The 27,944-nt window shown below is 41.4% G+C and overlaps 3 protein-coding genes across 13 annotated transcripts in view; 2 read left to right on the top strand and 1 right to left on the bottom strand.

Moving 5' to 3' along the window:
- Positions 1-15,791, bottom strand: part of LOC117815364 (collagen alpha-1(XI) chain-like) — a 70,708-nt gene extending 54,917 nt beyond the window's left edge. The window contains exons 1-2 of one of the 4 annotated variants that reach the window (XM_034687025.1): positions 15,425-15,791; positions 10,462-10,533 (exon numbers count right to left, since the gene is read on the bottom strand). Coding sequence is in view for 2 of the 4 variants with exons in the window: in XM_034687023.1 (XP_034542914.1) it covers positions 1,210-1,285 (76 nt within the window). In the remaining 2 variants the exon portion in view is untranslated. Of the gene's footprint in view, positions 1-1,209; positions 1,630-5,539; positions 5,631-10,461; positions 10,534-15,419 lie in introns of those variants that run through there. The other 3 variants (XM_034687026.1, XM_034687024.1, XM_034687023.1) reach the window with 3 other exon arrangements.
- Positions 1,581-14,881, top strand: LOC117815366 (retinol dehydrogenase 8-like). 6 transcript variants are annotated; one of them, XM_034687033.1, is made up of 7 exons: positions 1,581-1,737; positions 5,518-5,712; positions 12,814-12,975; positions 13,061-13,240; positions 13,511-13,604; positions 13,880-14,063; positions 14,168-14,881. In XM_034687033.1, exons 2-7 carry the CDS (start codon positions 5,607-5,609, stop codon positions 14,393-14,395), a joined length of 954 nt encoding a protein of 317 aa, XP_034542924.1. In that variant the 5' UTR covers positions 1,581-1,737; positions 5,518-5,606; the 3' UTR covers positions 14,396-14,881. The 6 variants fall into 6 exon arrangements, with proteins under 6 accessions (XP_034542924.1, XP_034542925.1, XP_034542922.1 ...); XM_034687034.1 differs by having other exon boundaries at positions 5,554-5,712; XM_034687031.1 differs by lacking the exon at positions 1,581-1,737 and adding an exon at positions 5,163-5,421 and having other exon boundaries at positions 5,554-5,712.
- Positions 15,761-27,899, top strand: palb2 (partner and localizer of BRCA2). Of its 3 annotated transcripts, none has more exons than XM_034687028.1 (13): positions 15,761-15,891; positions 17,313-17,404; positions 17,483-17,542; positions 17,617-17,797; positions 18,842-20,326; positions 21,428-22,764; positions 22,855-23,007; positions 24,483-24,565; positions 24,696-24,845; positions 24,927-25,043; positions 25,164-25,251; positions 26,920-27,125; positions 27,199-27,899. In XM_034687028.1, the coding sequence occupies exons 2-13, from the start codon at positions 17,327-17,329 to the stop codon at positions 27,428-27,430; spliced, it is 4,170 nt and encodes a 1,389-aa protein (XP_034542919.1). In that variant the 5' UTR covers positions 15,761-15,891; positions 17,313-17,326; the 3' UTR covers positions 27,431-27,899. The 3 variants fall into 3 exon arrangements, with proteins under 3 accessions (XP_034542919.1, XP_034542920.1, XP_034542921.1); XM_034687029.1 differs by having other exon boundaries at positions 18,860-20,326; XM_034687030.1 differs by having other exon boundaries at positions 18,863-20,326.
- Positions 27,900-27,944: the final 45 nt, after the last annotated feature.

Below are 27,944 nucleotides of genomic sequence, written 5' to 3' on the forward strand. Positions count from 1 at the left end.
TGATTCAAATTTACCCTGCAACAACTGAAATATTACTCAAAATTGATCACCGTTCCATAAAGCATATATGTCCAGGAAATATGAGGTGCTAAGAAATAAAATAAACAACTACATTTGTGACAAACAATGATTCAATTTTCTAATGATGGCCATGGGAGATGAATGAAGCATCAGAGCAGGTTATCTCTTCAAGTACCTTATAAGGCCAAGACTGAAATCTGTAGCTGGACAGATTAATTTCAACTTTAAAAACTACCAGTCCAGTATAAAAAAGTCAAAACCTACTACATGAAACTTTAAAAGAATAACTTTGCTTTTTTGGCATGTCAAAGATGCATTCCTATATGGTTCCCCAGAAGAACAGCATTTAGTTAAATACTTTTTTGTAGGTTTCTACAATATATCAAACTATGTACTCATGATGCACACTCACACTCATCCTGACACACACATCAATCACCCTCCTCTCCAAACCACCCTCCTCACATGGTCCCTGTGCAGCTCCAGGGGCTACTCTATGAAACCAAGCGTTGCAGTATAGTACAGTACAGCACAGCACTCCACAGCCCACTTTAATTTGCCTCAGTCTGCTCCCCATTACCCAGCTGTACAGGTTGAGTATCCGGTACGCTGCAGCACGAGAGCACAGACTGATGCAGCAGCAGGTATGGCAGAACAAGTCTAGACATATAGGCCCATGTCTTATGACTGTCTAGCAAATGTGCAGTAGGCTCCATGAGCCCAGAAATGAGGTGCTTCAGTTCAACAAGCTGCAGGCCGGCATGACCTGGCATGACAAAATCGTCTGTCAAATGAGAGACCAAAGACTGCTTTTTAAAGGTGAAGAAGAAGAAGGTGATAGATGAGTTGTTTTTGAGGAGAGAAAGTTTTTAGAGATTTTTTTCCTGACAAATCAAGTTCACTAAGACAACCCTGAAATTGGTCGAATACATTAATGACAGTGTGTGTGTGTGTGAGTTTCCTGCAAAAGGCCACAATTAGCCTATGTTGTGAATGGGGCAAAACACTTCATTACCCATGAGTGCCTCCAGGGCAGGTAATGACTGATGCGACAAAAGTTGATTAGGAGAGAGAAGAGGAAAAGAGGAACATTTTTAGGTTGTCAAAAAATAAGATTGTCACTTCAACAGTGTGAGACAATTATTTGCAAAAAAAAAGAAAGAAACAGTCCTGGATATTTCAGCTTACCTGCATTTGAGGTGTAAAACAACGTCACTAGCAGCCACAGCAGCCACGTCTCGCGCACCATGCCCCATCGATCCATCACTGCATGAGAAGCTATCGATACGGCGGCCAATAATCCCCTCGTGGCTCCTCTGTGCTCCACGGGACACCTGCAGTCAGAGGATCTTCTGCTCTGAACGGGAGAGCTTTCCTGGTCTTGAACTCACTTACTCGTGCCCGTGCGTCTCTGCGCGCACTTCACCAGCAGGCAATTAAGAGCGCTCAAATGCTGATTCAATTGATGATGGTGATTGGCAGCCCATTTACTCCTGTCTGCGGGGTTTTCTTCTTAATGGACGGATTGAGAAGAAGGACCAGCTGGTGAAAAGAAGTCCCTTAATCTAAGAAGGTCTTTCCTTCTTCATCTGCTGAGAACTTTCCTCACTTTCTCTTCCCTCCTCCCCCCACCGCCCCTTCCTCCCTCTCTCCTCCGGGGTGACCCCTCCCTCCAAGGGAGACTGTTGGTTGGGGCACGTTGGGCTGTACAGCAAGGTAATTACCACCCGTGTCACTATTAGAAGAAGTCCTGGATGAGTGATTTAAGGTGCTATGCGGCGTCTCTATCTGTCTTTTACGCGCGCAAACGGGCACATATCAGCATGCATTGGCACATGGGTGTAAGTTTGGATTAAATCCAATTAAATATTTAATCACAAAATAACAAGCTTGGCTCACAGATCAAATAAATAAAATGAAATTAAACAAAAGCAGCAAGTTTCGCTTGCCTTTTTACGCACACCGGTTTGCGATAGGAAATTAGTCAATGCGCGTTCTGAGAAAAAGGAGGAAAAAAGGAAACTCGCTCTCTGTTTGTCACTGCAACAGAAAAAGTTCAAAATCTGCACGAGCACATGTTTAAAAAGTTTCAATGACCGAATGAAACGCTGCCATTAAAGTTTCTACCTAATGCAAAACATCCAACATGTGCAGTAGAGCTTGTGCCACATTTGATTTTCTGTTCCTTCTCTCTTTCTACACACACGCGCACACACACATACACACACACACACACACACACAGACACACACACACACACACACACACACACACACACACACACACACAAAGCATGCTAGAACAGGACAACGGAGCTGCCCAACTAATAAAAATATGCTGCTGCAGATTCCAAATTCCAGTGCCTGTCTGTCTTTGCCCACCACACACTATTTTTGAACACACACACACACACACACACACACACACACACACACATACACACACACACACACATACACACACACACACACACACACACACACACACACCATATTCCTGACAACACAACAAATCTAAAAGCTGCTCCTTGCGTTCCGCTTCATTTCTCTGTTATTCTCTTTCTCTTATGTAGAAAAATCTGACAATACAAACATCTTACTGGGTGGTATCTGCAACCTTTTAGGGGTTTTAGAGGCGGTTTATGGGGCTGACAAAGAGTCTGACAGAATCAGAGCTCAGTACATGCACACACATGCATACATTTACAGGATTACCTATATGAGCCTGAAGGTTTCCCCTGTTCTGTTTCGGCTCAGTCTGTATTGTTTAAGACTTAAAATGGCAGTACATACAGGTAACTCTAGATCAAAAAAGCTACATAGTCAAATCAAATTCAAATATACCTGCAGTATCTAGCACAGGAGCATATTTTATCATGTAAAGGCTGTTCAAATGCAAAAACACACTAACAAATGTAAACACTCGAAGGCAAACAGGATTGTAAATGTGCAAATCTTTAAAATGTTAACAGAAAACGTAGCTATTAATGTTATGTATTATTCATGTCTGGGATGCTGTTGGCCTGCAGAGTTACTAAACAAAATGTCTTAAACCTACAATCACAATTGAGTGTCATGATCATAGACTGTATAAAATGACAAAGGATACGATACATACAATTCTATGCAGATGATACGATACAATATATATGATATGAGACAATGTGATAAGATTGATGCAGTACAATACGATATGAAACGACAAATTACGTGATGGTTGGTCCACGTTAATGATAATATCACAGTTAAGCAAACTGTGATAATCGATCAAGGGCAACATCAGATCAACTTAGGAATACAAAATGACCCTGTATGAAAGATAAAGCGCAGGCATGATGTATTTTTTCATGCTATTTGATTTGGTTTCACTGATGAAACAGCACATATGTTTTTAGTTTGTAAGGTGAATCTACAGAACAAAAGAGCATCTTTAAAATAAGTGTAAAATAATCATTTCGGGGGGGGGGTCTAGTTTTAGTGCTGTTTAGAGTAGTGATAGACCGATATGTTTTTTTCAGGGCCGATACCGATACCGATTATTATTAGTCAAGGAGGCCGATAACCGATATTTGGAGCCGATATTCATTTGCAGTAAAAGGGAAAATGGCGTCAAAATTTTGAATCAAACTCCAACACTTAACTTCCTTTAAATGCCTTTAAAGCTGGGGTTGGTAATCAGATTTAGATACACTTTTTGTTATACTGGTTAAAATGATCTTTATGTCCTGATGGCAATCAATACATAATGTGTTCTTAAAAAAGAACCAAAAAAAACTGCTGTCTTCAGCCGGAGTAAACCTGGGAAAACACCAGCCAATCACCGTTTTTTGGGTGCCAAAATTTTAAACCATTCAAATCCCGTTCTGCCCGCCTCCTGCGCGTACATTTCCCCGCCGTGCACTCGTGCATGTGAGGGGGGGGGGGGGGGGGGGCGCGTCATTTCAGAGGAGCTCCGAGGGGAGGGGGGGAGAGGTTAGACGGAGTCCTGAGGAAATGCTACATTCAAATTCGTGCTGGTTTTCCGAGACTGCCAACCCCAGCTTTAAGCATATGTTTATTAAACAGATTTTCAGATTTGCAAAACGTTAAAGTTATTTTTTTAATCTTAGACAATAGACATCTTTGTTTTAAAATTCTAACAAAAAGTGCAGGGAGCTCCCAGGCTCAGCAGCATGTCTTATAAAGTTAAATGAAAACTTAAACAAGTTTTAAATCGATCTCTTATTGGCTGTCAGATTTTTAAAAAAGGCTGATGCCGATATGCGTCAAAATGCAGAATATCGGCCGATAATCGGTCTATAGAGCATTATATTTATTCAATCACAATATTAATATGTAGTCCTAGCATATAGATAATTGTATCACACAGGCTGGACGACGATACACTGCTGTATCATTATTTTGTCCTACTCCTAGTTTTTGTGAATATACATGAAAGAAACAGTAAAACATTTTCAAACACCTGGCATGCTCTGACAGTGACAAAATATGTTTTCAGATACGATTCATGTGGTTTACAATAACTGTTATAAGACAATGTTTTGGCAACAGTACTGTTTTGGTAACAGAGGTAAATTGCATTCAGGCACACATACATTCAAAGGAAGAAGAAAATGGATTCCAGGCATATTTTTACAACGCCCTCCCTCCTCCTACAACTCTGTCTTTGACTTATGACTGGCAGCTACACTTTTGTGCTTAATTATGTGTGTGTGTGTGTGTGTGTGTGTGTGTGTGTGTGTGTGTGTGTGTGTGTGGGTGAGTGAGTGAGTGAGAGGGAGAGAGAGAAAAGTGGTAGAGAGATACACTGAAATAAAAAAAAGTTAAAAAACAAAGAAGCAAAAGACATTTACCTACATATGTGTTTTTGCAGCTCAAGCCAAACATACAGAAAAAAAGCTTGTTGAATTGAAACCAAACAGATATTTAGTACTTGAGGGCATGTGTGTAACATATGTTTAGTCTCTTTTTTCGTAGCTCATAATATAAACTTTTGTGACATGTCGCTGAAAAGCTTTCATGTAGATTATAGCATCTGCCAAAGATAAATATAAAACATTATCAAGAATCAAGAATCAACATGTAAGATGTGGCCAGATGTTTTCTTTTGAGTAACTGATGCAGACGTTCGAGTTGAAGCCGATGATCTGTGGAATATTCATTTTGACCACTGGGTGGCGCCAGATCTCTTCACCCTGCACAGATTGACTGTCACAACCAGCAAGCAACTTGAAATGTTCCTTATCAGTTTGTCCTTCACACTTTTGAGTAAACAGTTGTCAAGGAAGACAACACAAGTGAAGAGCAGTGGGTTTATCATGTCTACGACTGGAAGTATGTTTGTTTTCCCACACGGAGGGAGCTGCTAAAGGGTTGACAGAGCTATTAAACCCAGCACCGGGTAAGATAATCTCTAGTAGATCTCAGTCCATGTGACTCTCTCTCTCTCCCTCTCTCTCTCTCTCTCTCTCTCTCTATGTGTGTTATCCTCTTACAGCGGGTCTCTCTCTCTAAGTCACCTCTCATCCTTTAGGGCTGCTTCTCTGCTGGTTTTCAGTCAGTTTGATAAGAGACCGGAGAGGAGCCATGGCGAGTCCTGGACAGAAAGTGGTGCTGATCACCGGCTGCTCCTCTGGGATCGGTCTGAGGATGGCCGTGATGCTGGCCAAGGATGAGCAGAAGCGCTACCATGGTGAGTTCACAGGGGTGTGTGTGTGTGTGTGTGTGTGTGTGTGTGTGAGAGAGAGAGAGACAGACAGACAGACAGACAGACAGAGACAGAGACCACACCACACACACCACAGAGAGATTCTAACCCTATTCTCTATTATTTACACTGTAATCATCCAATTGTTTTCATTCTGTTTATAATTTAAATATATTGAATATACTATTTATCTTTAATAAGCTTTGATATTAATTCTTGTTGATTTATTTGTGATTGTATATATTGTTTGATGCGATTTTGTTTATGCTTTATTGGCAATATTGTTTTAACTTTCATGCCAATAAAGCTATTTGAATTTGAATTTGAATTGAGAGAGAGAGAGAGACAGAGAGAGAGAGAGAGAGAGAGAGAGAGAGAGAGAGAGACAGACAGACAGACAGAGAGACAGGCAGAGAGACGGACAGAGAGAGGTAGAAAAGAGAGAAGACAGATAGAGACTATTAAATTGTGTAATTAATTTCCTTAGCATTGTATGTAAATGGGCTACATTTGTGCTGCCAAAGCATAATGACAAGTTTCATACAAAACTAATATAATAGTTTGATTAGATAATTAAAAAACTACCTTTGGGTATTCTAATAACTTGATTTTATTTTAAAATTGACAGGATTTGTTAAACCTTTACAGAGCTGCAATGATGAGTCAATTAGGGGTCCAAAAATCTTTCCAACAACTGTAATGATTGATTTATAATTCACAAGCAGAGATGTCAAATATCTGCTCAGCCCTGCTTTTAAATGATAAGCTTTTTATTTATTTTTTGGTTGAATGTTTTACAATATGATGCAACTTCCTGTACAAAATGAAATTATCCATTTTTGTTGAACTCCTGTAGAGCTGCATGAATAAATCGGCCAATTCATCTAAGGGAAGAGAGTGAAATGTTGGATAGAATGATAATTTAAAAGTAATTTGAAGAAACAGTGTTAAAATGGAAAGCAAATCTTAATGAATTAAAACAAGTGCTGTTTTTTTAATCAATTGTCAGGAAACAATCTTAGAGTTTTTGATAGGAGGGCTGTTAGTCGGAAATAGAGCAATTAGTTGCTTTGGGTTCACAACATTTTTACCATTTTTAAAAAGATCTTAGAGAGTAAACGTGTAAACAAAAAAAAAAATGATGCATTTTGCTTTAATTAAAGTTGTTGTTAATTGAAGTCCTAACCTTCAATATATGCCTTGTCACCAGAACTTTCCTCCTTGCTCCACAGTGTTCACAGAGGATGCTTACATCATGACTCAAGTGTACATAAGAGTATTACATGATAGTGCAGATTAAAGCCACTGTCTGTGTTTCAGTGTGAGCACAACCAAAGACAGATTTCCATCTGTGTCTGACTGAGATGCTGTTTGCAGAGGTTTGCATATAAAGCAGATCAATCTGAAACACATGGGCCTAAATGAGGATCCAATTTGGACACAATGACTGAGAATCAGTAACACAAGTGTAAAAAATGAGCCGGGACAAATTGATAAAGTGGGGACAAAGGCTGTGTGTCGTCTGCTGTACCCTGAGGAGGAAACTCCAGAGCCTTCAGTATTTCCTCTCCACACAGAGAGGTCAAAGCTGGCTTCAAGGACCCATGTGAAAGCCACATCACAGTCAAATAAAAGAAAGATCTTAAATGACTGTGAGGGAGTAATCAGGTTGTGTCTCTGATGCTAGAAATACCAGAGTCTGGAAAACAGCACAAATATTTCACCCAAACAGTCACTTTAAAATGTGTTCCTGGAGGCATTGGCAGAAGTCAACAACAAAATACAGCTTTTAAATCTTAGCAAAGAAATGAAGTCCGTGTAGCAGCAGATGTCCAACCGTGTCCAACCCAAACTGAGGCTTTGATAAATCCTCAGTAAGATTCCACTCTGTGATACAACAAAGCCCAAATCCCTTTTTCCAAGCAGATCGATTAATCTCAACTTTAAGAAAACAGCATTCTTTCATAGAAAATGGCTTCTTTCAGGATAGTGACATTTTTTTCACTATCCCCATTTATTTGAACTTATTTTCCTTTCTAAAACACTTCCTTTATTTCCTGGTGATCCACTGTGAAGAGCACACCAGTGTTTTTTTTCATGTGTCAGCTCATTGCTAAATACAAAACATCACATGCTTTATGCAATGTTTCCCACATGCAGACAACACCTGGGTGGGAATACAAGTATGTTTTTGGAGATCCAGTATAATGCCGAACCATGACATATTTCAATTTAAAAATTGTTTGTGTAAGATTGACGTATGCTATCAATGATCTGGACAATCTCCTGTCACTCTCGCTGTCTCTTGCATCTGATCAGCTGCAACACCCGACACATGCTCTGCAGGTGATCAGAGAGAGAGAGTGTGAGAGGTCCTCAAGTATGTCCCACCTGTGAACTGATTGAGGTGTGATGTCTTATGTTATATATAAAATTTCTCATACTGCAGTTTGAAAGTCATGTGCAGCTGGTTGCTACCAAAACTATTCTGCTCTCTTAGTTTTGGATAGCTAGGAGACACAACGTCAGTGACAAGCCTTGTCCACATGTCGATCAACTATTGTGATAACGTAATATCGGGTGACACATTACAAACCTACTGTATTTGGACGTCTGAAACATGCTGGGGATTAATTCTCTCAAAAGATCAGACACATTCGGAAAGGTGAGGCGGGATACACCGATGTAAAAAATATATAAAGGTGAACAAATTAAAGTATCACAATTAATTAACCCAATAATAGGTTTACAACATAGAAGCCATAACCCCCCTGCCATAGGTACAGGTCACTCTACAGGAAACACTGTGAGATGACAGCTTACCATTAAAGAGATACTGCTCATTCAATGTGTTTTTGAATTGTGAACTAATAAAATGACTATATATGCAAATGTTGGCATAATAAATACAATTTCTTCACAAAAATAATCAAAAATAGCATTTTAATAACAACTTACAATGTGCTTAGTCAAGCCATGTATGCAATCTAACAAGGGCTACATATTTTTTTGTTTTTTGAAACTCTCTAATTTACCTCACCAGAAAAACTTTGGTATTTTAAAGCTTTTTTATTCATTTATATTTTCCTCAAAGTTTTCCATTTGGTTTCCATTTCATTTCTGCACTGTATGGATGTCTGTGGTATTTCAGTTCATTTAACCCTCCTGTTATGTTGTAGGTCAAATTGACCCATTTTAAAGTTCAAAAATCTAAAAAGAAATTGTTAATAAAATGAAAAAAAATGTAAAAACAAAAATCTAAGTAGTGTAAAACTACTGTATTTATATTTAGGACATTAAAAAAAAGGTTTAACATGAATTTTCATTTTAAAAAAGTGAGTTATCCTCTTTGAACCATGATCTGTGAGATTTAAAGAACACCATTGCACTAAATATTGATTTAAAAGGTTAGTTATGAGATTGAAATAATGTTAATTGGGATTTTTTTGGGTTCTGACACTTTTATAATTAAATCTGCCCTGAGTCAAGTTGACCCTGAGACATTATTGCTGTTCCTGAGAAACAAACTTAACAGGAGGGTTAAATTAACCCTCAAAGGTTAAGTAGGCTAGTGCAGACTATTTAGACTAATCTGCGCTCATATTACCATGCTTTAATAATTTGAAATTGACCAGAAATAAATAAACGTGTCCTGTATTATTAGGAGAAAAAATCAAGTGTTTAAAAACTGTTAGTGAAAGAGGCTTACAATCTTTAATGATGGGAAAGCTCCCAGCTCACTCAGTAGGCTTCAAATATCATGTCTCTGATCCTGACTTAACCTTCTGTCACTCTTAAGGTCTGGGTAACCCCAGACAATTATTAAAGCCCTACTACAGCCTCTTTCAGGCTAAATATAACACAGCTCACTGAGGTCTGCTGTGGACAGCACGCTGGCAGTGAGCTATTCCAGGAGGAGGCAGGTGACAGGAGCAATACAGCAAACACGCTAATGCTAATATGTAAGCTAGCTGCTTTACCATGTCTGCTTTGGAGCACAGAGGGTCCACATTAAAGCTACTTAAGATTATCTTTGTTTTAACCACTATCTTTAGTACGAGCTTTACATTGTTGTGTAATTTCAGACAGTTTTACAGAAAGTGAATGCAGGTTGAAAAACAGGTCAGAGAGGAAGGGGATGTACACTACCAGTCAAAAGTTTGGACACACCTTTGCATTCAATGGTTTTTATTTATTTTAATTATCTGACATTGTAGATTAATACTGAAGACATCAAAACTATGAAATAATCTGGTTTTGCCATAATATGGATTACAACAGTATAGTCAAATAGGACTATCCATTGTGTACTAACCCTACCTCTGAACAACACAACTGATGTTCTCAAACACATTAAGAAGGCAAGTCATTCTACAAATGAACTCTTGACAAGGCTCATGTTAATTAGAAACCATTCCAGGAGACCACTTCATGAAGCAGACTCAGAGAATACCAAGAGTGTGCACAGCTGTCATGAAGGAAAAAGGGGGCTACTTTACAGAATCTAAAATATAAAACATATTCTGGTTTATTTAACACTTTTTTATGTTAATTGGATAATTCCATATATGTTCTTTCATAGTTTTGATGCCTTCAGTATTAATCTACAGTTTTCATATGAACTTAAATAAATTCAAACCCTTGAATGAGGTGTTTTCAAACTTTTGACTGGCAGTGTATGTGAACAGTTTCCTTTGTGTGTTTGTGTTTGTGTACTTTACCATCCATTCTCACCTATTATCCCACATTTTTCCTCGCTCTCCCTTCCTCTTCTTCGTGACCTTTGCTCCTTTTTTCCGCTCCCACCTATGACAGGAAATGTACACAAAGACAGGATCACTCAGTATGGAAATGTTCTACAAATACATGTAAACACACAGAGAACATGATGAGGCTGAACAACAACACAAAGGAACATTTTGTTCTGTTGAAATTCTTTCCTTTTGGGTACAGTCAACAAATCATAATATTTGTGTTTGTGTGTTCTATAAGCAGCCTGATCCAGTGAACTCAGCGTGACTCATGAGTAGTAACACCGTTTTTTTGTAATCTCCTTTACCTGGGCAGGCTGCCTAATCAGAGGCCTATTTACAACAGCAGCAGCCTGAAGGCCTGTAGTGAAGGGGATGCATGTAGGGAGTGTTAAATCCATTCACAAACTCACTCTTGGAAAATGTCAGTGGAAATAAAGTAGCATTATTATTACACAAATGGCTATTGGCACACAGCACAGTGATGGAAAGACTGATGCCCACACAAATAGGAGTGGCATAACGAAGATCTTGTTTGGGTTGAAACATTTACATCCCTTTGATCTCTATTAGTTCAGTCATCCTCAGCATTTCCCATTTGCCACACAGAATTAAACAAATCAACGTCTACAATAAGTCTAGAGGCTCACAGCTGTGTTTTCCATTACACCAAAGTATCAGTATGCTAACCTGCAAACAATGACAATGCTAACAGGCTAATATTTTGCTTGAATAGTGTGTTTGTGACAACCAGTAACCTTTGGGATAGAAAAATTGAGCCAATATAGAAGCGCAGAAAACGGAAGTACCACAAATGGCCACATGGGGGTGTCTCCAAAGGTGAGGAGACCACTTTAACACCCAGAATGCCATTTCTACATTTTCACAATAGAAATCAACATGTTTGGAAAACAAAGTTTAGGTATCCATAGCTCATTCTTTTTTCTTGATAAGTGTATGAGGGGTGAATTTTTATTTAACTCAACCATTGTGGAAATATTAGGGCGTTATACATAAAAGAGGCGTGTCAGGGGGGCGTGACTCGGGAGTTGATTGACAGGTAGGTGCATTGTAGCTAGTTGCCAGGCAGCTAGGCTATGGCCTGAAACCCACCTCTTCGTGGGTTAGCTAAAAGTTTGTTGGAGTCACTAGTTCCAGTCAAGCGGCAACCTCCAGTCTAAAAATATGAGTCCAATGCGGAAGTGTTAAAAACTGCAGTTCATTGAGGATCCGTTTGAGGCTGGCTCCGGAAGTACTGGAAACCACATACACACCAATTCAAAAAAGACGACCTTTACAGCAGAAATAAATTTACATTTACAGCCTGGTACAAAAGACGAGTGTAGTCTCGATAGCTCATTTCTCGATCAGCACACACTACGGGGGTTGAATTTTTTTTTCTAACGTGGCAATTTTGAAGATATTGAGATTACGAGTCATCCAATGAGAGGCACAGCTGACTTGATTGACAGGCAGGAACACTGTAGCTGTTGGCTAGGAGGCTCAAAGCCCACCTCATTACGTCACACTCGCTCCACAGCAGCAATATGGCTGCCGCCGCCGATTGGCCTCAAAACAGCGCTTCAGAAACAGATGGGTGACATCACGGATACTACGTCCATATTTTATACAGTCTATGGTTCCAGTATGGCAACCCCATCTTTGGACTTCATTATGCTTCTTTAGAAACCAAAGGGTGATGAGACTGCATACATGTTTCATACAGAAAAAGAAAATAAAGTTTAGGCTAATTGTAAGGCCATGTGTTTATATTTTGACATATGTCACATTTTGTGATTTGATGATGACGTCCAATCAAAAGTTATTGCTTTATATCCTGTAGGGAACATGACTTCCTTTTCTAAATGTCATTGCATTATCAAAAAGCTGTTCAGATATTTTACTGAAAACAAACTTCACTTTGGCAGTAGTGGAAAAGTCAGTCCTCAGAGTCATGATCCTCTTGGGACCATGATAGTCAACTTTAAAGACAATGTACTGTTAGTCATTTAGATATTTCAGCTTAGACTGAAGTGGTGGATTAGCTGAACAACTGGAACAACTACCAACACAAGTGGAATGAAAACGGTCCATAAATCTGTTTAATTTTAAAAACAGCTTAAAAAAAGAGCAAGGGTTGGTGCTTGCATCACTGTGGACAATTTTTAAAGCTTTTTATGACTGTACCATTAACTACAAACCTCTTAAAAAGCCTTGGACTCAGAATGAACAAAAAAGAGATAAAACAGCTCAACTACTGTAAATGTCTAATATGTTTTTAACAGTTTCATCTACCCCTCTGTTTTCTGGTTTCTTCTCCTCTACCTCTCCACAGTTATAGCAACAATGCGTGACCTGAAGCGTAAAGACAAGCTGGTGGAAGCTGCTGGAGATGCGTACGGAAAAACTCTGTCTTTGGCTGTGCTGGACGTCTGCACTGATGACTCCGTCAAACAGTGTATCAACGGCATCAAAGACCGACATGTGGATGTCCTCAGTGAGTAGAAGTCATGCATATGGTGTTACCCTACATCACTGCGTTGCTTATCACTAATGTTTTTCCTTTTTCTTCTTGTGAACAGTCAACAACGCAGGTATCGGCCTGGTGGGGCCGCTGGAGAGCATCCCCATCGACGAGATGAAGAAAGTGTTTGAGACTAATTTCTTCGGGGTGATCCGTATGATAAAGGAGGTGATGCCTGACATGAAGAAGAGGAAAGGAGGACACATCATCGTGGTCAGCAGTGTGATGGGACTGCAAGGTTAGCACTCAGATGTGTGACAGTGAAGAAAGGGGAGGCAGGGTGGGGCGTTACATGGTACAGTTTTAGAGCTGACAGGTATGTTAAGATCAGTTTGACGTGTGTATGGGTTGATGATGGACGAATGGAGGAGCGGGGATAAAGGAGAAAGACTTGAGGGGTAGATGCAGTGCTGTGTCGTCACAAGAACGTACTTGTCTGTGCAACAGTGACTAACAAAAACAGGTTTTCTGAAAGTGAAATTTGAACATGTGTTCTCTGTGTCTGCAGGTGTAGTGTTTAATGACGTGTACGCAGCTTCCAAGTTTGCGATGGAGGGCTTCTGTGAGAGTCTGGCTGTGCAACTCCTGAAGTTTAATGTCACGTGAGTGCAACTTAGTCTACTTTCACTATTATAAACAAATCAATCACATCATTCATACTTCTCTCTAACTAATCCTAGCAGTGTTATCTAGGGCCTAAAATAAGTTGTTTCATGCTTTTGTGCCATTCAGGGTGAGACAACACCTCTCTGCTCTGCATTGAGGTCTTGCTCACCATGTCAGGATTCAAACTTGCATAACCACCTGCTCACTATACATTATCCCTTACGTAACGGTCTCCTTATGTTTGTATTTGGTTGGGCGTCTCTCTCCTCAGACTATCAATGATAGAACCGGGTCCTGTGCACACAGAATTTGAGGCAAAGATGATTCAGGATGTGAAGCAGAAGGAGTATCCTGGCACTGATCCTGACACAGTTCATTACTTCAAGAACGTCTATCTTCCCTCTTCTGTTGACATCTTCGAGACTCTGGGACAAACGCCGGACGACATCGCCAAAGTAAGCTCACAAAAGCAGACTGTGAAACTTGTCTCACTGTTAATTTATTAATCCGTCCTGTGAGTCTGATGGCAAACTTTTGTTTATGTGTCCATCTTTTACAGTGCACAAAGAAAGTGATTGAAGCAAGCAGCCCTCGTTTCCGTAATCTGACCAACCCCTTGTACACGCCAATCGTAGCGTTGAAATACGCCGATGAAACTGGAGGCCTGTCTGTCCATGCTTTCTACCACATGCTCTTCAACATGGGGACTCTAATGCACGTTAGCATGACAGCAATGAAGTATCTCACCTGCGGATGTCTGAGGAGCCGGACAGTTTCACCGAACTAGAAACTGCTAGACCACAATAGAGACTCACTACCTCGGCTTATGTTGCCAGAGGAAAAACAGTCAACCAGACAGGGACAGTTTCAAAGTTTAACCAATGTGACCTGCCATATTTCCTGCTGTATGCAGTCTGTACTGTACCGAGTTTTTCCCATTTACTGTCCTCTCCTTTCGTTGTATAGAGATGTAGAAGCTGCCTAATATCAAAAGCCCAGTTGAGTTTAAAACTACAGATTTATAAGCTTAGCTTACCAAGAGTGCCAAATATGTAGAGTCTGCACTTATGAGTCATTTTGTAGCCCACATTCAATATTTTTGGTCAGCATTATCACAACACAACTACCCATGTTAGGCCGTTTTAAATTGTTGTAAAGACAGTCCTACACCTTGCTGATTTATATCCAATGTATTTACATGAATGTACATATTGTTGAAATTCTGTCACTGTGATGAAGCAACTGTTTTGGCAATAAAACTGGTCAATTATCATTTCAGGTGTTGTGCTTGTGTTTCTGGTTATTATTATTATTTATCATTATTTTTTAGCAATTGTGGACAGGAAGGGGCAGAGCCGCCTCTTTTTAGATCCTTAGACACCTGCAGTAAGATGCTGTAGATGTTTTATCAGTCTGTGTTGGCAAGTGTGTTATTCTATGCTGCAGTCTGCTGGGGAAGCAGTATAAAACACAAGGATGCGAGGCGACTGGACAAACTAGTGGAAAGAGATGGCAATGTGATTGGAACCAGGTTCGACTCACTGGGGACTGTGGTGGAGAGATGCAAACAGAAGAAGCATGAGGCCATTCTAAATTACACAGATCATCCACTTCACAACTTCTTTGTGGACCAGAGAAACAGCTGCAGCCAATGGGAGATGAGCTGACAGACACCTGAATTACTTAATGTGATTTTATAATTTTATCTGCCAGACACCTGAATTTCCCTTTGGTGATTAATAAAGTACATTATATTCTATTCTATACTATACACATGCTTATTGTGAATGCTTGAAAAAATGATTTTGTACCTTACCTTTCCACAGAGAAGCTCAGGAGAAGCCCATTTTGTTTAAGTGCCACAGCCATCTTCCTCAATTAAAACTCAGCCACATTTTAATAAAACTATCTGCAGCTACCTGAGTGAATGATTGGTCAGGTTTGGCTGAGTCATTTTTGAGTTTTAGGAAGTAAAATCTGTGATCCTAAAGAGCACTTTTAATAATTTTTGATTAAATTAAATTCAATTAAAATAAATAAAGAACAAATAGGTTAATTTGTAGTCTAAATGAGAGAAGAAGAAAAAAGAATCAGAACAGTGCGCAGGTGTGTTGGTTTCAGTTCATAAGTAAGGACGGTTCCTCCGGATGTCTGATCGACTTATCTGTGCTCGACTACTCTGGTCTGCTCATAGGAGTCGCGGGAAATTGAAACTCAATCGATAGTCGATTTATCGATCATGAAAATAAACTTCCCGTGTTCCCTCTCAGCTTCAGAGCTAATGTAAGTCTCTTTAACATACTTTCTACTTTAATGGGCAAGCTGTCAGGTCAACTAAACTAACGTGTCTGTATTTAGAAGACTATTATCAGCTTGGTGATTCTTCTTCGGTGTGTTTTTTCAGCTAAGGGCATAAAACAGTCGAAGAATGAGCTTAGAAATCAGCTTTTAGCTCTACTAATCTAACGTTTTATAATCTTTATACAATGCTAATCCGATGTGATATAAGCCGTAAAGAATCTTACGATACATGTAAGGTATACGTTTGTGTATTAGTGTTATGACACCTCTGTGTTTCCGTGGTTGTTATCTAGTACACATGATACACTGCATTTCTGTCCATCTTGGGTTTTGTTTCTTGAGGTTTTCTCTGTTTTCCTTATCAAATATGTTTCTGGGTGTAAGTATTTCCTCATCCAAATCGAGGGTCCATGAGGTAAATAGTAAAGCTCCTGAGGCAAATAGTGGGCTGTGATTTTTGAGCATATGAAAATGTATTTAACCTATTTAACACAGACAAATCCAAAATCATGCTCATAGGTCCACACTCCTCACAGATTCTCTCCTCACTTCAGCTTGGTTCTCCTGTCACCCCCTACTGCAAGAATCTTGGCATCACCTTTGATAAAGACCTTAACTTCAACCAACATATCAAAGCCACAGTTCAGTTTTGTTTCTATCAGCTGTGCAAAATCTCTCAGATCAGGCCCTTCCTTTCACATCATAACCTAGAAATTGTCATCCATGCATTCATCACTTCCCCATTAGATTATTCTAACTCACTTTACACCTGCTTAAGCAAACACAACCTCTAAAAACTCCAATTAGTCCAAAACACCGCTGCCAGACTTCTCACACACACCAATAAAAGGGAACATATCACACCCATTTTAGCCTCTCTTCATCTGTGGGTTTTAGAATTGATTTTAAGATTGTAACACTCGCTTTAAAGCCTTAAATGGACTGGCCCCTGAGTACCTAAGAGAGTGTCTAAGGATGTATGTCCCCAACTGCTGCCTGAGATCCTCCAGCAGGTCCCACTTGGAACTTCCTTGAGTAAAGTTAAAAAACAGAGGTGACTGGGCCTTTGCAGTCAGGGCCCCGTCACTCTGGAATGACCTGCCGGAGGAGATCAGGCAAGCCACATCCTTGTCCTCTTTTAAAAACACACTTCACACTTTTTAAAATGTGCTTTTACTTCTTAACTCATCACTGACTTTTTAATTTCTGCATGGCTTTTAGTATTGTCTTTTTTAGTTCTCTTAAACCATTGTCATGTGCTTTTGTGTGTTTTTTCTCTCTCGCTATGTCTTGCACTCTGTAAAGCACTTTGTAAACCTGTTTTTAAAAGGTGCTATATGAATAGATTTATTATTATTATGCCAAGATAAATGTATGTAGTTATGTGTGTGCTGAATGTGAAGGCCCAGTGAGCAGGATGGAGATAACTGTGGGAGATGTTCTGCCCTGTGAGGACCAGCTGAAGACCACACTGCACTGTGATGACAAGGAGAAGGTACTGCATACATGTCTTCATGCTTAACTTCTAAAACAGTTTCTATCGACCATTACTGATGAAGTTTCACTCATGCAGCTTCGCAGGAAGTTGGCACTATTACAAAGGGAGTACCTCAAGACTGCACAGAGACTACAGGTAAGAATCACTCTTCACTATCAGTCCTGTGTTATTATTTTCTTTATGTGACACACATGTTGATCTGCCCACAGCGTGCAGAGCGGTCAGAAGCAGTGCGGAGACATGTGAGGAGCAGGATTGAAGAGGAGAACAACCAGGAGCAGAGAGACTCAGAGGTGACATCAAGTCCCTGTGTGAATCCAGCTTCAGTGGCGCTAAACACCACAGATGGGACAGTGCCAGGTTTACCTCAGTGCCAGGAAAACTGTGGAGGTGAGTCTGAATGAATGAATGAGCTGCAAAATACAGGTTATGAATCTGTACATCTGCAGCATCGACTATTAGGTAGCTCAGATTTGTTTTTGACTTTAAGTCACAGGGTGTCAATTGGTTTGAATTTTGATCTTAATGCTTTCAATACATTTACATGCACAGCACGATCTACTGAATTATGGGATTTTGACTATTGTTATTATGGATTAAGGAGCACTCTTTGGAAATGTATGCAACACATGTGATTCTGTGTCTCAGCAAAGGACTTTTTTACCACATTTGGCACACTGTCAGCTCAATGTGCTGCACACAAACCAACAAACTAGGGATGCACCGATCCTACTTTTTAAGTCCCGATAGCGATATCGATACCTGGGCTTTGGTATCTGCCGATACCGATACTAGCCGATCCGATCCCGGTATTGATTTAACAATCTCTATTCCTTAATTTGAGGATAGAATCATGTTTTGGCAACTTCAGGCTTTTCTGACTTGATGGTGAACTGTACCTGGGTTCCAAGTGCTAAACCAGAGGCTGGAATCCCTTAATTTCAAGAATCCATTAATAGAAGGTTTCTTCCTTCTTTGCAGTCGGCTACAGCTGACGTAAACTTCTTCCTTTGGGCTGCCATTATATTTTTCAGCGTGACTGCCATCTGTCGAAACATTACCGCTGCACATGTTGCAAGTTTCCGGCGGAGTTGTTAGCAAAAGAAGCATGCACCTAAACTGCAGAGCCTCTGTAGTTATCCTCCATCATGCTCCACCAGGCAAAAATGCACAGACTGGCCGCTGATGACGTAGGAGACGCACATGGCTGTTGTAAACACAGAAAAGCATAGAACTGAGATAAATAGATCTGCCATATGGATCGGCACTATATATCGGCCCCTTGTCACCAATATCCGATCTACAGTAGCTTTTTGAGTCCGATCTAGCCTATATCCGATACCAGGATTGAATCGGTGCAATCCTACAACAAACCAACCAAACAAGATCACATAACAAGTAATGAAGCTGCAAAAAAATCCTCATAAATTGTAGGTGTTTTTCCTCTTCCAGCAGATTCTGAGACCAGGAGAAGTCAAGTGATTAGGTTCCTTCTCCCGTCTGACTCTGATGCTGCTTTTCCACAAACACCTGATCACAAGCATGACACAGCGAGAGGTCACAGACCCAGTCCTGCTCTGAGTCTCAGGTCTCGACGCAGCCGCCTACGCCTGGAGAGAAGGAGTGCTGCTGAGGCTGGAAGGAGCGCAGACAACAGCGAGGAGGGACGGGAGCAGAGTGAAAAGATGGCGACTCCTGGAGGTGAAGTGGCGGTCAAAACAGAAGAAGAAGCAGAGGTTGTGAATGAAAGTGAAGAGCTGTTTTCTACTGCAGAATCTGAGTCGCCCTCTCTGCTGCTCACACACTGGAACTCTGGTGGACAAACTGAAAAAGTGGAGGACAAGGAGACACAAAGGGTACAAGAGCAGAGGGAAAAGGAGACTAAAGAGGGAAAGAAATCCATCTCTGTGCTAAACAAATGTCAGACTCCTGCTTTACACCCTGACAAAGGGGGGAAAGGTGGTCGACAAAATGGGAAAAATAGGGGGAGAGAAAGAGAAGAACAAAGTGAGGTAAGTGGGAAAAAGAGGGATGGAAAGCTGTGTGAAGACAGCAGCAATAAAAAGACTGAACAAACTGCACAAGAGACAAAAGAAAGGGAAAGAAGGCTTCAAAACACCCTGGAAATAAAAGAAGAAAAAGGTGATCTGGCTGTGAAGGAGCCGGATGTAAAGGCTGTAAGTCTCCTTGACTCCTGCACTCTCGTGGAGGGACTCCTTTTCCCAGCAGAGTACTACGTCCGGACCACAAGACGTATGTCCTCTTCACAGAGCCAGCCCAACATGGAGGCCGTCATACACACCCAGCTGAGCATGAGGCGACCTCGCAGGAGCCGGGGCCGGGGCAGAGGACAGAACAAGGACACGCACAACCATGAAGAGTCACATAAACACCCTCAGACAGAAGCTCTGTCTTCACCTCTGGGTCCTTCTATGGAATCCTCCTCTGCTGGCACACCTGCTGAGCTGCACAGTCAGAGCTCCTGTGAGGTTCCAGATCAAGCAGTCTCAGCTGAGGCTCTTTTTACTCCTAAAGCCGCTGCTGCTCGTCCAGCAAGAGGGAGGAGGGGGAGAAGAGGGAGAGGAAGAGGAAGAGGGAGAGCTCAGACTCCACGGTGCTCTCTCAGCTTAGAAACCAATGAAAAACAAATTCCTGATGATATTCATCTCACAATCTCCCCAGCCTCTGCACCTGCATCTCTTCATGGAGATGGAGAGCCAAAGCTCTGCCTCACTCACACACAGGCTGCTCCAGAGCCAGACCTCCCTGAGCCTGTCACCATCCTCAGCTCAGCCAAACTTCCACCTGGCTCTGGAGGAAATGGAGCTCAGTCTGATTCTCCCTCAGGAGGTCATGAAAAGGTCCATCCCGTCTTTCTGATGAGTGGCAGCACCACGAGACCCACACAGGAGGAAAGAGGTGAGATGTGGGTTAGCCATGATAGAGCTTAGAAATGCAGGAGGTAGATGGAGCTGCAGTTGTGGGTCAGTTTAAAATTGCTGTCTGTGAGATGTTCCAATCACTTTTCATGCAAAAATGTTGAACCCATGCAAATTTCAGCTTTGCTTAGTTGGATCCCTTTCTTTTCTTATCTCTTTTTTTAACCCTTAAATGGACAAAATAAGCAATTCAAGGACATTAATTTGGCCATTTGGAAACTGTGATCATCATTATCTTTTTTTGTTTGTTTTGTGAGATTTTGAGGACTAAACTATTAGTTGTGAAAAAACTTGATAGGGTAATTGGTGAGTACATAGATCCGGCAAAATGTTAGGTTTATACGCAACAAGAAGAATGTTATTGAGAGTGTCTTACCTTCCTTTTAAAGAAAAAAAAGTTTTATGTTGTTAGAAAATTGTTCTTTTGTTAAATAGGGATGTTTTCTCTCACAGCATGTTAACGTTTATCTGTTGGATGGAGGCCTGAATAAAATAGAATAGAATAGAATAGCCTTTATTTGTCTAGCCCTGCTCCTGTAGGTGCATGTAATAAATAAAAGCAGGTTGAAAAATACATACAAAATACAATATAGAATAGAATATAAAAACAAACATCCAATATTTACAGTCAGGTAGGTAGGAGAGGTATTTGGTTGAATATTGCACATGAGTGGTTTGTGTATGTTAGCTGTTTGTGGGTGTTTAGTGTTGTTTAGTGAGAAGCTGTCTCTGAGCCTGAGTATATAATATAATATGATGTAATAAGATAGAAACAGTACATCATGATAGCATGACAATGAAAACACAATACATCACAAGAGCATCAGATATACAAAGTTGTGCAGCTGAGTGCATTAAAGTGCCATTCAGCATCATACAGTGATAGATTTGAAGTTGGACCACAAAGAAAGGGTTGACTCCTCTGTCCAAATTCAGGCCTACAACAAACTCTCACTGCCACTCACATCATTATGAACTCAAAATACAAACATTAGAAGAAGTTCAATGATGAAAAGATAACTGAATAAATGAAGAAAAGCTCTGACCCTGTTTCCTCCCCTCTTTATTTTGTTTTCTGCAGGCACAGCAAGCTGGCAGTCCCTCCTCCTGCCTTCCCCTCCACCCGCCCAAACATCTCTGCTCCCTCTCCCCTCTCTGTCCTCCGGCCCGCTGATGAACCACCTCCTCAACTTAGATTACCCGCAAGACTTCCATCTCCCCGACGATCAGTTCGCCTCCCTCAAACTACACAAGCTCCGTAGAGTCTCTGCCGAGTCAGGTGTAGAACACTTCACATCACCGTCCTCCAACACGTGCAGCAGCATCCAGCACCCTGACGCTCCCCACAGCCCAGTGATGCTTCATCCAACACCGCTGAGCCTCACGCCTGAGATTACAGATTCATCACATCCAGCTGGAGTGAAACAAGCTGCTGCACGGACCGGAGACCTCGAGGACTTGTTGATTCAGCAGCCGGCTGTCCAAGATAACCTCAAAGAGCAGAAAACTGACGGTCAGACTCACACCAGACCAACAGAGACTGCTTCAGTGGTTCAAGATAGTTCTGATCAACATAAAGAGAAAGAAACTGTGATTATAAACACTCATAGACCTGTTGACTCGCCTTTAAAACCACAGCCCAGCCTTCACTTAGCAGACAGTCCTGCAGGAAACGTCAACGCTAATGTTCTTATGCAATCAGTGGAACTTCAAATTCCACAGCCTCAGCTCATTTCACTGCAAGAACCAACACACCGTCCTGGTTTTGCTCAGAATTTGGAGGGTCAGAAGTTTCCAGATCACCAAACCAAAACAGAAGACAAAGATGTCATCAGGACACTTTCCTTCGATTCCCCACGACAGAATACTCTTGAAGAACCCTCTAGAAACTTAACTAAGTCTAATCAGTCTCCTGCGCAGAATCTTAATGTGAACTCTCCTGTCCAACACTCAAAAGAGTCCCCTAAACGCACCACAAGTCCTCCTAGAGACCTTAGAGTCGACACCCAGCTCCTGCTGAGTCCTCTTCTCGCATCAGCTCCGGGTCGTTTCACGACTCCAGGCCTGCCCCCATCTTTACTCGATTCCAGCCTCACTCTGCCGTTCTTAGGTCCCACTCCCTGCCCTGTTCCTTCTGCTCCGCCTATGACATCCTCCCCCTCCGCCCCAGTTCTCTGCCTGCCTCCTCCTCACAGCCCTTCCACCCAGAAACTTTCCCCTCCACCTCTCTCCCCCTGTATGGCCCACATTTTTTTCCCTCCTAGTCAGCCCCAAAGCTCCTCCGGGGCTCCATCCGAGCTGCCACAGAGGGTTCCACCTGCTGCCTGTCCTCCTGTCTCCAGCGTCCAGGATCAGGTTGGAGTGAGGATCGAGGAGACAGCTGGGGAACACACCTTAAGATGCTTACACACTCTAAAGGTGAAGCTTTTAAAGTGTAGTCACAGAGTGAATCACAGAGGAAACGTTTGTGTTCCTGATTGGATTCATGGGTGTATGTTTGTGTTTCAGGCCCCAGCAGGAGGCTGCTTGGTGGATGCGTGTTGTCTGACCGAACCGTCAGGTGGTTTGTGTGTAGCAGCAGCTGGCAAGTGGGCCGTTTGTCTCTGGAGTCTAACCGCAGCTTCTGATTGGAGCCTGACACACACCTGGGCCTTCAATGAGGTGAGTGTTTGGACACATTTGAAAGACTCAGCCAGGGGCTCCCAATCTTCTTAAGTCGGGACCCCTAAATTACCCCTGGCAACACCCCACTGTCCCTAAAGATGGTTAAACATGGCAGCGTGCATGCACCAATAGGCCAATCCTAAAGCCAAACACAACACATGGCAATATAATTTAATTATTTAAAGTCATTTAAGAAAGGCTAGAGGCAACATAAAGTAATCTTCATTTTTAGCACTGGTGGATATACAATATTTAATAAGCACACACACAGGTGATGACTGTTTCAATGACCTTCTCTCTGGCTTAAAGCTTAAGATAAATAATTCAGCTGGTTTGCTAAATGTTGCCCTGCTAAGTGCACATGTCGCTGTGTTTCCTGTGCTGCTGTAAAGCGACTCTGTCTTCCATCTCTCATGATCACCTCTGGGGTGATGTGGTGACAAACGAAAGCAGACACTTGTTTTTCGTAAGGCATCTACCGAACCCCCTACTCAGTGTCTCATGACCCCCACTTTGGGAACCACTGGACTAAGCAATGAATCTGTAATTTGAAATCAAAATGAATTTTCAAGAAGTGCTGACTTGTACCTCTAACAGAAATACATGCAGAACCAGGCAATTTTCTGGCACTGGTTTTCATGTCTCCGGGTCAGTTCTCTTCTCACACAGTAAAATAGGGAGCAGCAGTTTGGCCTAGTGGTTGAATCACAACCACCTCACTTTCACCACATGTCACATCCCACTTTCTCTCCCTGTTTCTTGCTCTGTCTTCTCTCCTATCCCCTCCAAATATCAGAATCAGAATCAGAAATACTTTATTTATCCCAGGGGGAAATTCAGTCATTAAAGTTGCTCCTATGCACAATAAGTAAGAATATCAAATAATATTAAAATAAGAAAGTAATTAAAAAGATATTTATACAAATACAATGAAAATAATGATAATAAAAGTATGTACAGAAAACAAAATAAGCTATGTAGAAAATACATGGTTGAAGTCCCCAGAGATCAGGAAAAGGGCACTCTGGTGGTCTGTCTGGAGCTACCAGTATGATGTGAGATCTCCCTGTGCAGATAACATGGCAATGCATACAAGCCCCAAATGTAACTTAAAAAGAAAACAAACAAACACTGAAATAGAACAAAACTAATCTTGATTGCAGTGTTGGGGGTAAATCAGCTCATCATTTAATGAGAACTAATAGTTTTGGATACTTTCTATATTGTCATTTTAATTGCTGTAACTGCTGCAACCAGATGATTGACAACATGCTGGAGAAACAGATTTGTTTCCTTTTCTACAGTAACTGATGCACGTCATTGTAAAAAGAAAAAAGAAAGCAGGATCAGTTTTTTGTAAGAAAATCCTACTTACACATGTAGAGGACAAATCAGGGGCTCCACAGTGGACTCTAAAATCAACAAAAAATCATCACAGGAGCTTTAACTAATGCTTCTGTGTTTGTCTACAGCCTGTGATTAATGTGTTTCCTGTCCCGGATGCTGCTGGCCTCCTGTGTGTGACTCTCGGTCAGCTGGAAATAAGAGAAGTGAGGTGAGTACAACACACTTATGTTAAACACATATTCAGACATATTGTTTTACTGTCTGAACTAGATCTAAGAGAAGTGCAGGAGTAAGAAATCTTTTGTTAACTCATGTGCTCATGTCTTCATTGCTCTCAGGATGCTGTCTTGCTCCAGCCTCTCTCAGGTGTTGCTCTGTGACGGGCTGTTCCAGGCTGTCGTCGGTGTATCCGGGTCCAGAGTTGTCACCTCCTCTCACTCAGCCCCTGGCTCCACCCTGCAGGTGTTCAGGCTCTCAGAGAGCAGCAGGTAACACAGAGTTGTATGAACTCTTGCTCAGTTATTGTCTCATTGTTGCACAGACGTCTCAGTGTCTCCTCTGTCTCTCAGCACGCCCTCCTCTCAGCCTCTGGTGTCTCCTGGTGTTTGTGTCGGGGCGCTCGCTGCAGTGGACGGGCTCACTGATGCTCTGATCGGCACGGATGAGAGTGGGCGTCTTTTCGTCTGGTGAGCAGGCTCCAGAAACTTTGAGATTTAACAAAATGACTTTAACCAGATTACATCACGTCAGCTTTTTCAGTTTTACATGCTCTCCTGCAGTTTCATGTATTTGTTCTTGTGTCACAGGAATTTAAAGACAGGACAGCTGCTGAAGAGAATCACCCTGACTGATGGTTTATCACACACTGCCTGTCTCAGAGGATACTCGTACTGTGTAAGTCTCTTTAGATCTGCTGCTTCTGATTACTTTCACTCTGATTCATCTGTAAAACATCTTCAATTCATCAACAAGCTACTTCATCTGTTTGAGTCCTAAAATATTTAAAGTTTACATCTTTGATGCCTTAAACCCAACATATTATTATTATTTTTATTATTATTATTATTATTATTATTATTATTAGATATGTCTTTTGGGGCATTTTTGCCTTTGTTAGATCGGAAAGCTGGAGACCGACATGACATGTGGGGAGCAGAAAGGGGGAGGACATGCAGCAAGTGGTCACAGTCGGGAGTCGAACCTGCAACTGCTGCAATGAGGACTATAGCCTCTGTACATGGGGCACGCGCTTAGACTGCTAGGCCCCCATAAATGAATTAATTAAAGTAAAATAATCAAGTATATTAAACGATGGAAATAGCTCCAATAGTTGCGTTGCATAACAATAATAAAGACTTGAAGAAATACTTTTGTCTTGCAATGATATAGCCTTTATAAGGGGCCCCTAAAGTGACATGGGCAGAAAGAAAGAATTAGATAAGTCCTCGTGCTCACAAGAACATTTCTTGAGACAACAAAATATTATTGCGTGCTCATGAGAAACTTTCCCGTGAGCACGTAATAATTTCCCGTGTGCATGAAAAGGTATTGCGTGCGCACGTGAAATGAACTGCATATCCCATTGGGCAAAACACACTTCAGCGAGGCAGAATGTACGTTTTAGGTGGCGTTCTGAGACAATAACGCGGTGACGATGTGCAAGCAAAGCCATAATATCCTTATAATGAAGCCCAAGGTTGAAATAAAACTCAACTAAGTGCTGTATTGTCATTTTTAGATTGCAACTGGAAGACAGTGATGCACTGGTTGATCTCCAGTGCGCACTTGGTACCATGTGCACATGGGAAACATTCACAGGAGCACGCAATAATATCTTGTGATCTCAAGAAATTTTTCACGTGAGCATGGGTTAGTTTCTGGTGCGCACGGGAACATATCAAATAATGCTTTTCTGCCCATGTCACTTTAGGGGCTCCGTACCTTTCGAAGCAATTACTTTTTTTTTTTTTTTTAGTTATATTTTTAGGCTTTTGTGCCTTTGTGATAGGACAGTTGAAGAGAGACAGGAAATGTGTGGAGTAGAGAGAGGGGGAAGACAGGCAGAACATGCCGGGAGTCGAACCAGCAACCTCTGCGACAAGGACTAAAGCCTCTGTGTGTGGGGCGCTTAGACCACTAGAAGCAATGACTTTTAACCAAGACTTCCTTTTTGGTGGATTGGCTTCGGTTACAGTCTGACTTGTAACTTTTGAAATACAAATGGAGAAACAACATTAAAGAGCAGATTGCGATCTGCAGATTTGCATACAAATATCTGTATATAGTCATGAATTAAATCTACATTATATAACTGCTAGTGGCGTCTGGGGTTGCAAATAAGCAAAGCTTTCTGCTTCTTTTGATCTCAACTGGACTGTTTTCCCACATAAAGACAAAGCTCACTGAAACACAAATGATACCCCTTATACTACAAACAGAAATAAGACAACTTTCAATAAGTCCACTCACATTCCTGCTGATTCTGCTTTTTTCCAGAATCTATAAATAAATGTGAAATCACTGCTCATCCCAACTTATCAGATTCTGTTTGTTGTTGCACAGGGAGTGTTATTTGTGCTACTGCAGCATCACTTACTCAGCTCCCTGGAGGAGGAAGAAAGAGAGGCCAAAGAAAAAGATCAAACGTGTCCAGAGGATGAAGAGAAGAGGAAGAAGAGCGCCCTGTTCTCTTTGGTTGCTGTTAACCCTCTAACTGGAAGATCCGTCCTTGCGACTCAGCTGTATCCCCCCAAAGCGTGGTCCGGCAGGTGAGAAGAGGACGAGGCGCAGATTTGTACGCCTCTGTAATCACGAAACTAACCCTCATGTCTTCTTCTGCAGGTTGTGTGAAGCCGACGTCAGCAGCTCCAGCGTGGTGGGTCTCAGCCAGAGCGGCTGTGCGTGTGTGTGGCAGCTGGAGCGACGGGGGGCCTCCACCATGATGTGGGCCACAGAGAGTGAAGGCTGGCAGCTGGCTAGATGGGGAGGAGGAGGCACACTGGTGACAGGACTTCTTAACGGAGATGTTAGTTTACACCGCTACAGCAGCAGTCAGACTACACTCCTCAACTAGCATTGAAGTCTGAGTTACCAAACATAAAGAGTCAATGTTTGCATGAAGATTTTAACATGGCTGCACTTCAGAGACTCCTTTTAAAATACGTCCTCACAAGAGGTTCTGTGGCTTCAGTGATGATGCTTCATTAGGCTAGTTCAGCAGAAGTCTCTCTTTAACCCACTATGAGTAACAAGCCATGTCTCTACTGTAAGCTGAACATACTGTTGAAGGTTCAGTGCCTCTAGATTGTGCTTGTTTTCTTCAACACTGTTTTAAGAGCACGACTTCTTTTTGTGAAGACGTCTACCTGTCGGTGGAATTTTCTCTTTTAAACTACTGAGACTTCAGTCTTAGAACCACTGTTGTGTTTTATACTGCTGCTGTTTGCTTCCTGCTGTTCAGATGTATACTGTTATATTTCATATATTTAAAGAAAACCAAAGTTTGTTTTTATGAACATTAAAAGTTTGTGAATCCTGTTTAATTTTGTGTCTGTTTTTTAAATCATCACCTTCACAATATTGGTTGT

This window comes from Notolabrus celidotus, chromosome 7, assembly GCF_009762535.1.
Source record: "Notolabrus celidotus isolate fNotCel1 chromosome 7, fNotCel1.pri, whole genome shotgun sequence".
Lineage (NCBI taxonomy): Eukaryota > Metazoa > Chordata > Actinopteri > Labriformes > Labridae > Notolabrus > Notolabrus celidotus.

What these genes read in the sequence shown, in the direction of transcription:
- LOC117815366 (XM_034687033.1), top strand. Translation starts at nt 5,607, where the DNA reads ATGGCGAGTCCTGGACAGAAAGTGGTGCTGATCACCGGCTGCTCCTCT. An exon ending in CCGACATGTGGATGTCCTCA is followed by an intron (nt 12,976 to 13,060) that starts GTGAGTAGAAGT and finishes TCTTGTGAACAG; the next exon opens with TCAACAACGCAGGTATCGGC. An exon ending in CTCCTGAAGTTTAATGTCAC is followed by an intron (nt 13,605 to 13,879) that starts GTGAGTGCAACT and finishes CTCTCTCCTCAG; the next exon opens with ACTATCAATGATAGAACCGG.
- palb2 (XM_034687028.1), top strand. Translation starts at nt 17,327, where the DNA reads ATGGAGATAACTGTGGGAGATGTTCTGCCCTGTGAGGACCAGCTGAAG. An exon ending in GATGCTTACACACTCTAAAG is followed by an intron (nt 22,765 to 22,854) that starts GTGAAGCTTTTA and finishes TTTGTGTTTCAG; the next exon opens with GCCCCAGCAGGAGGCTGCTT. An exon ending in AGTGGGCGTCTTTTCGTCTG is followed by an intron (nt 25,044 to 25,163) that starts GTGAGCAGGCTC and finishes CTTGTGTCACAG; the next exon opens with GAATTTAAAGACAGGACAGC.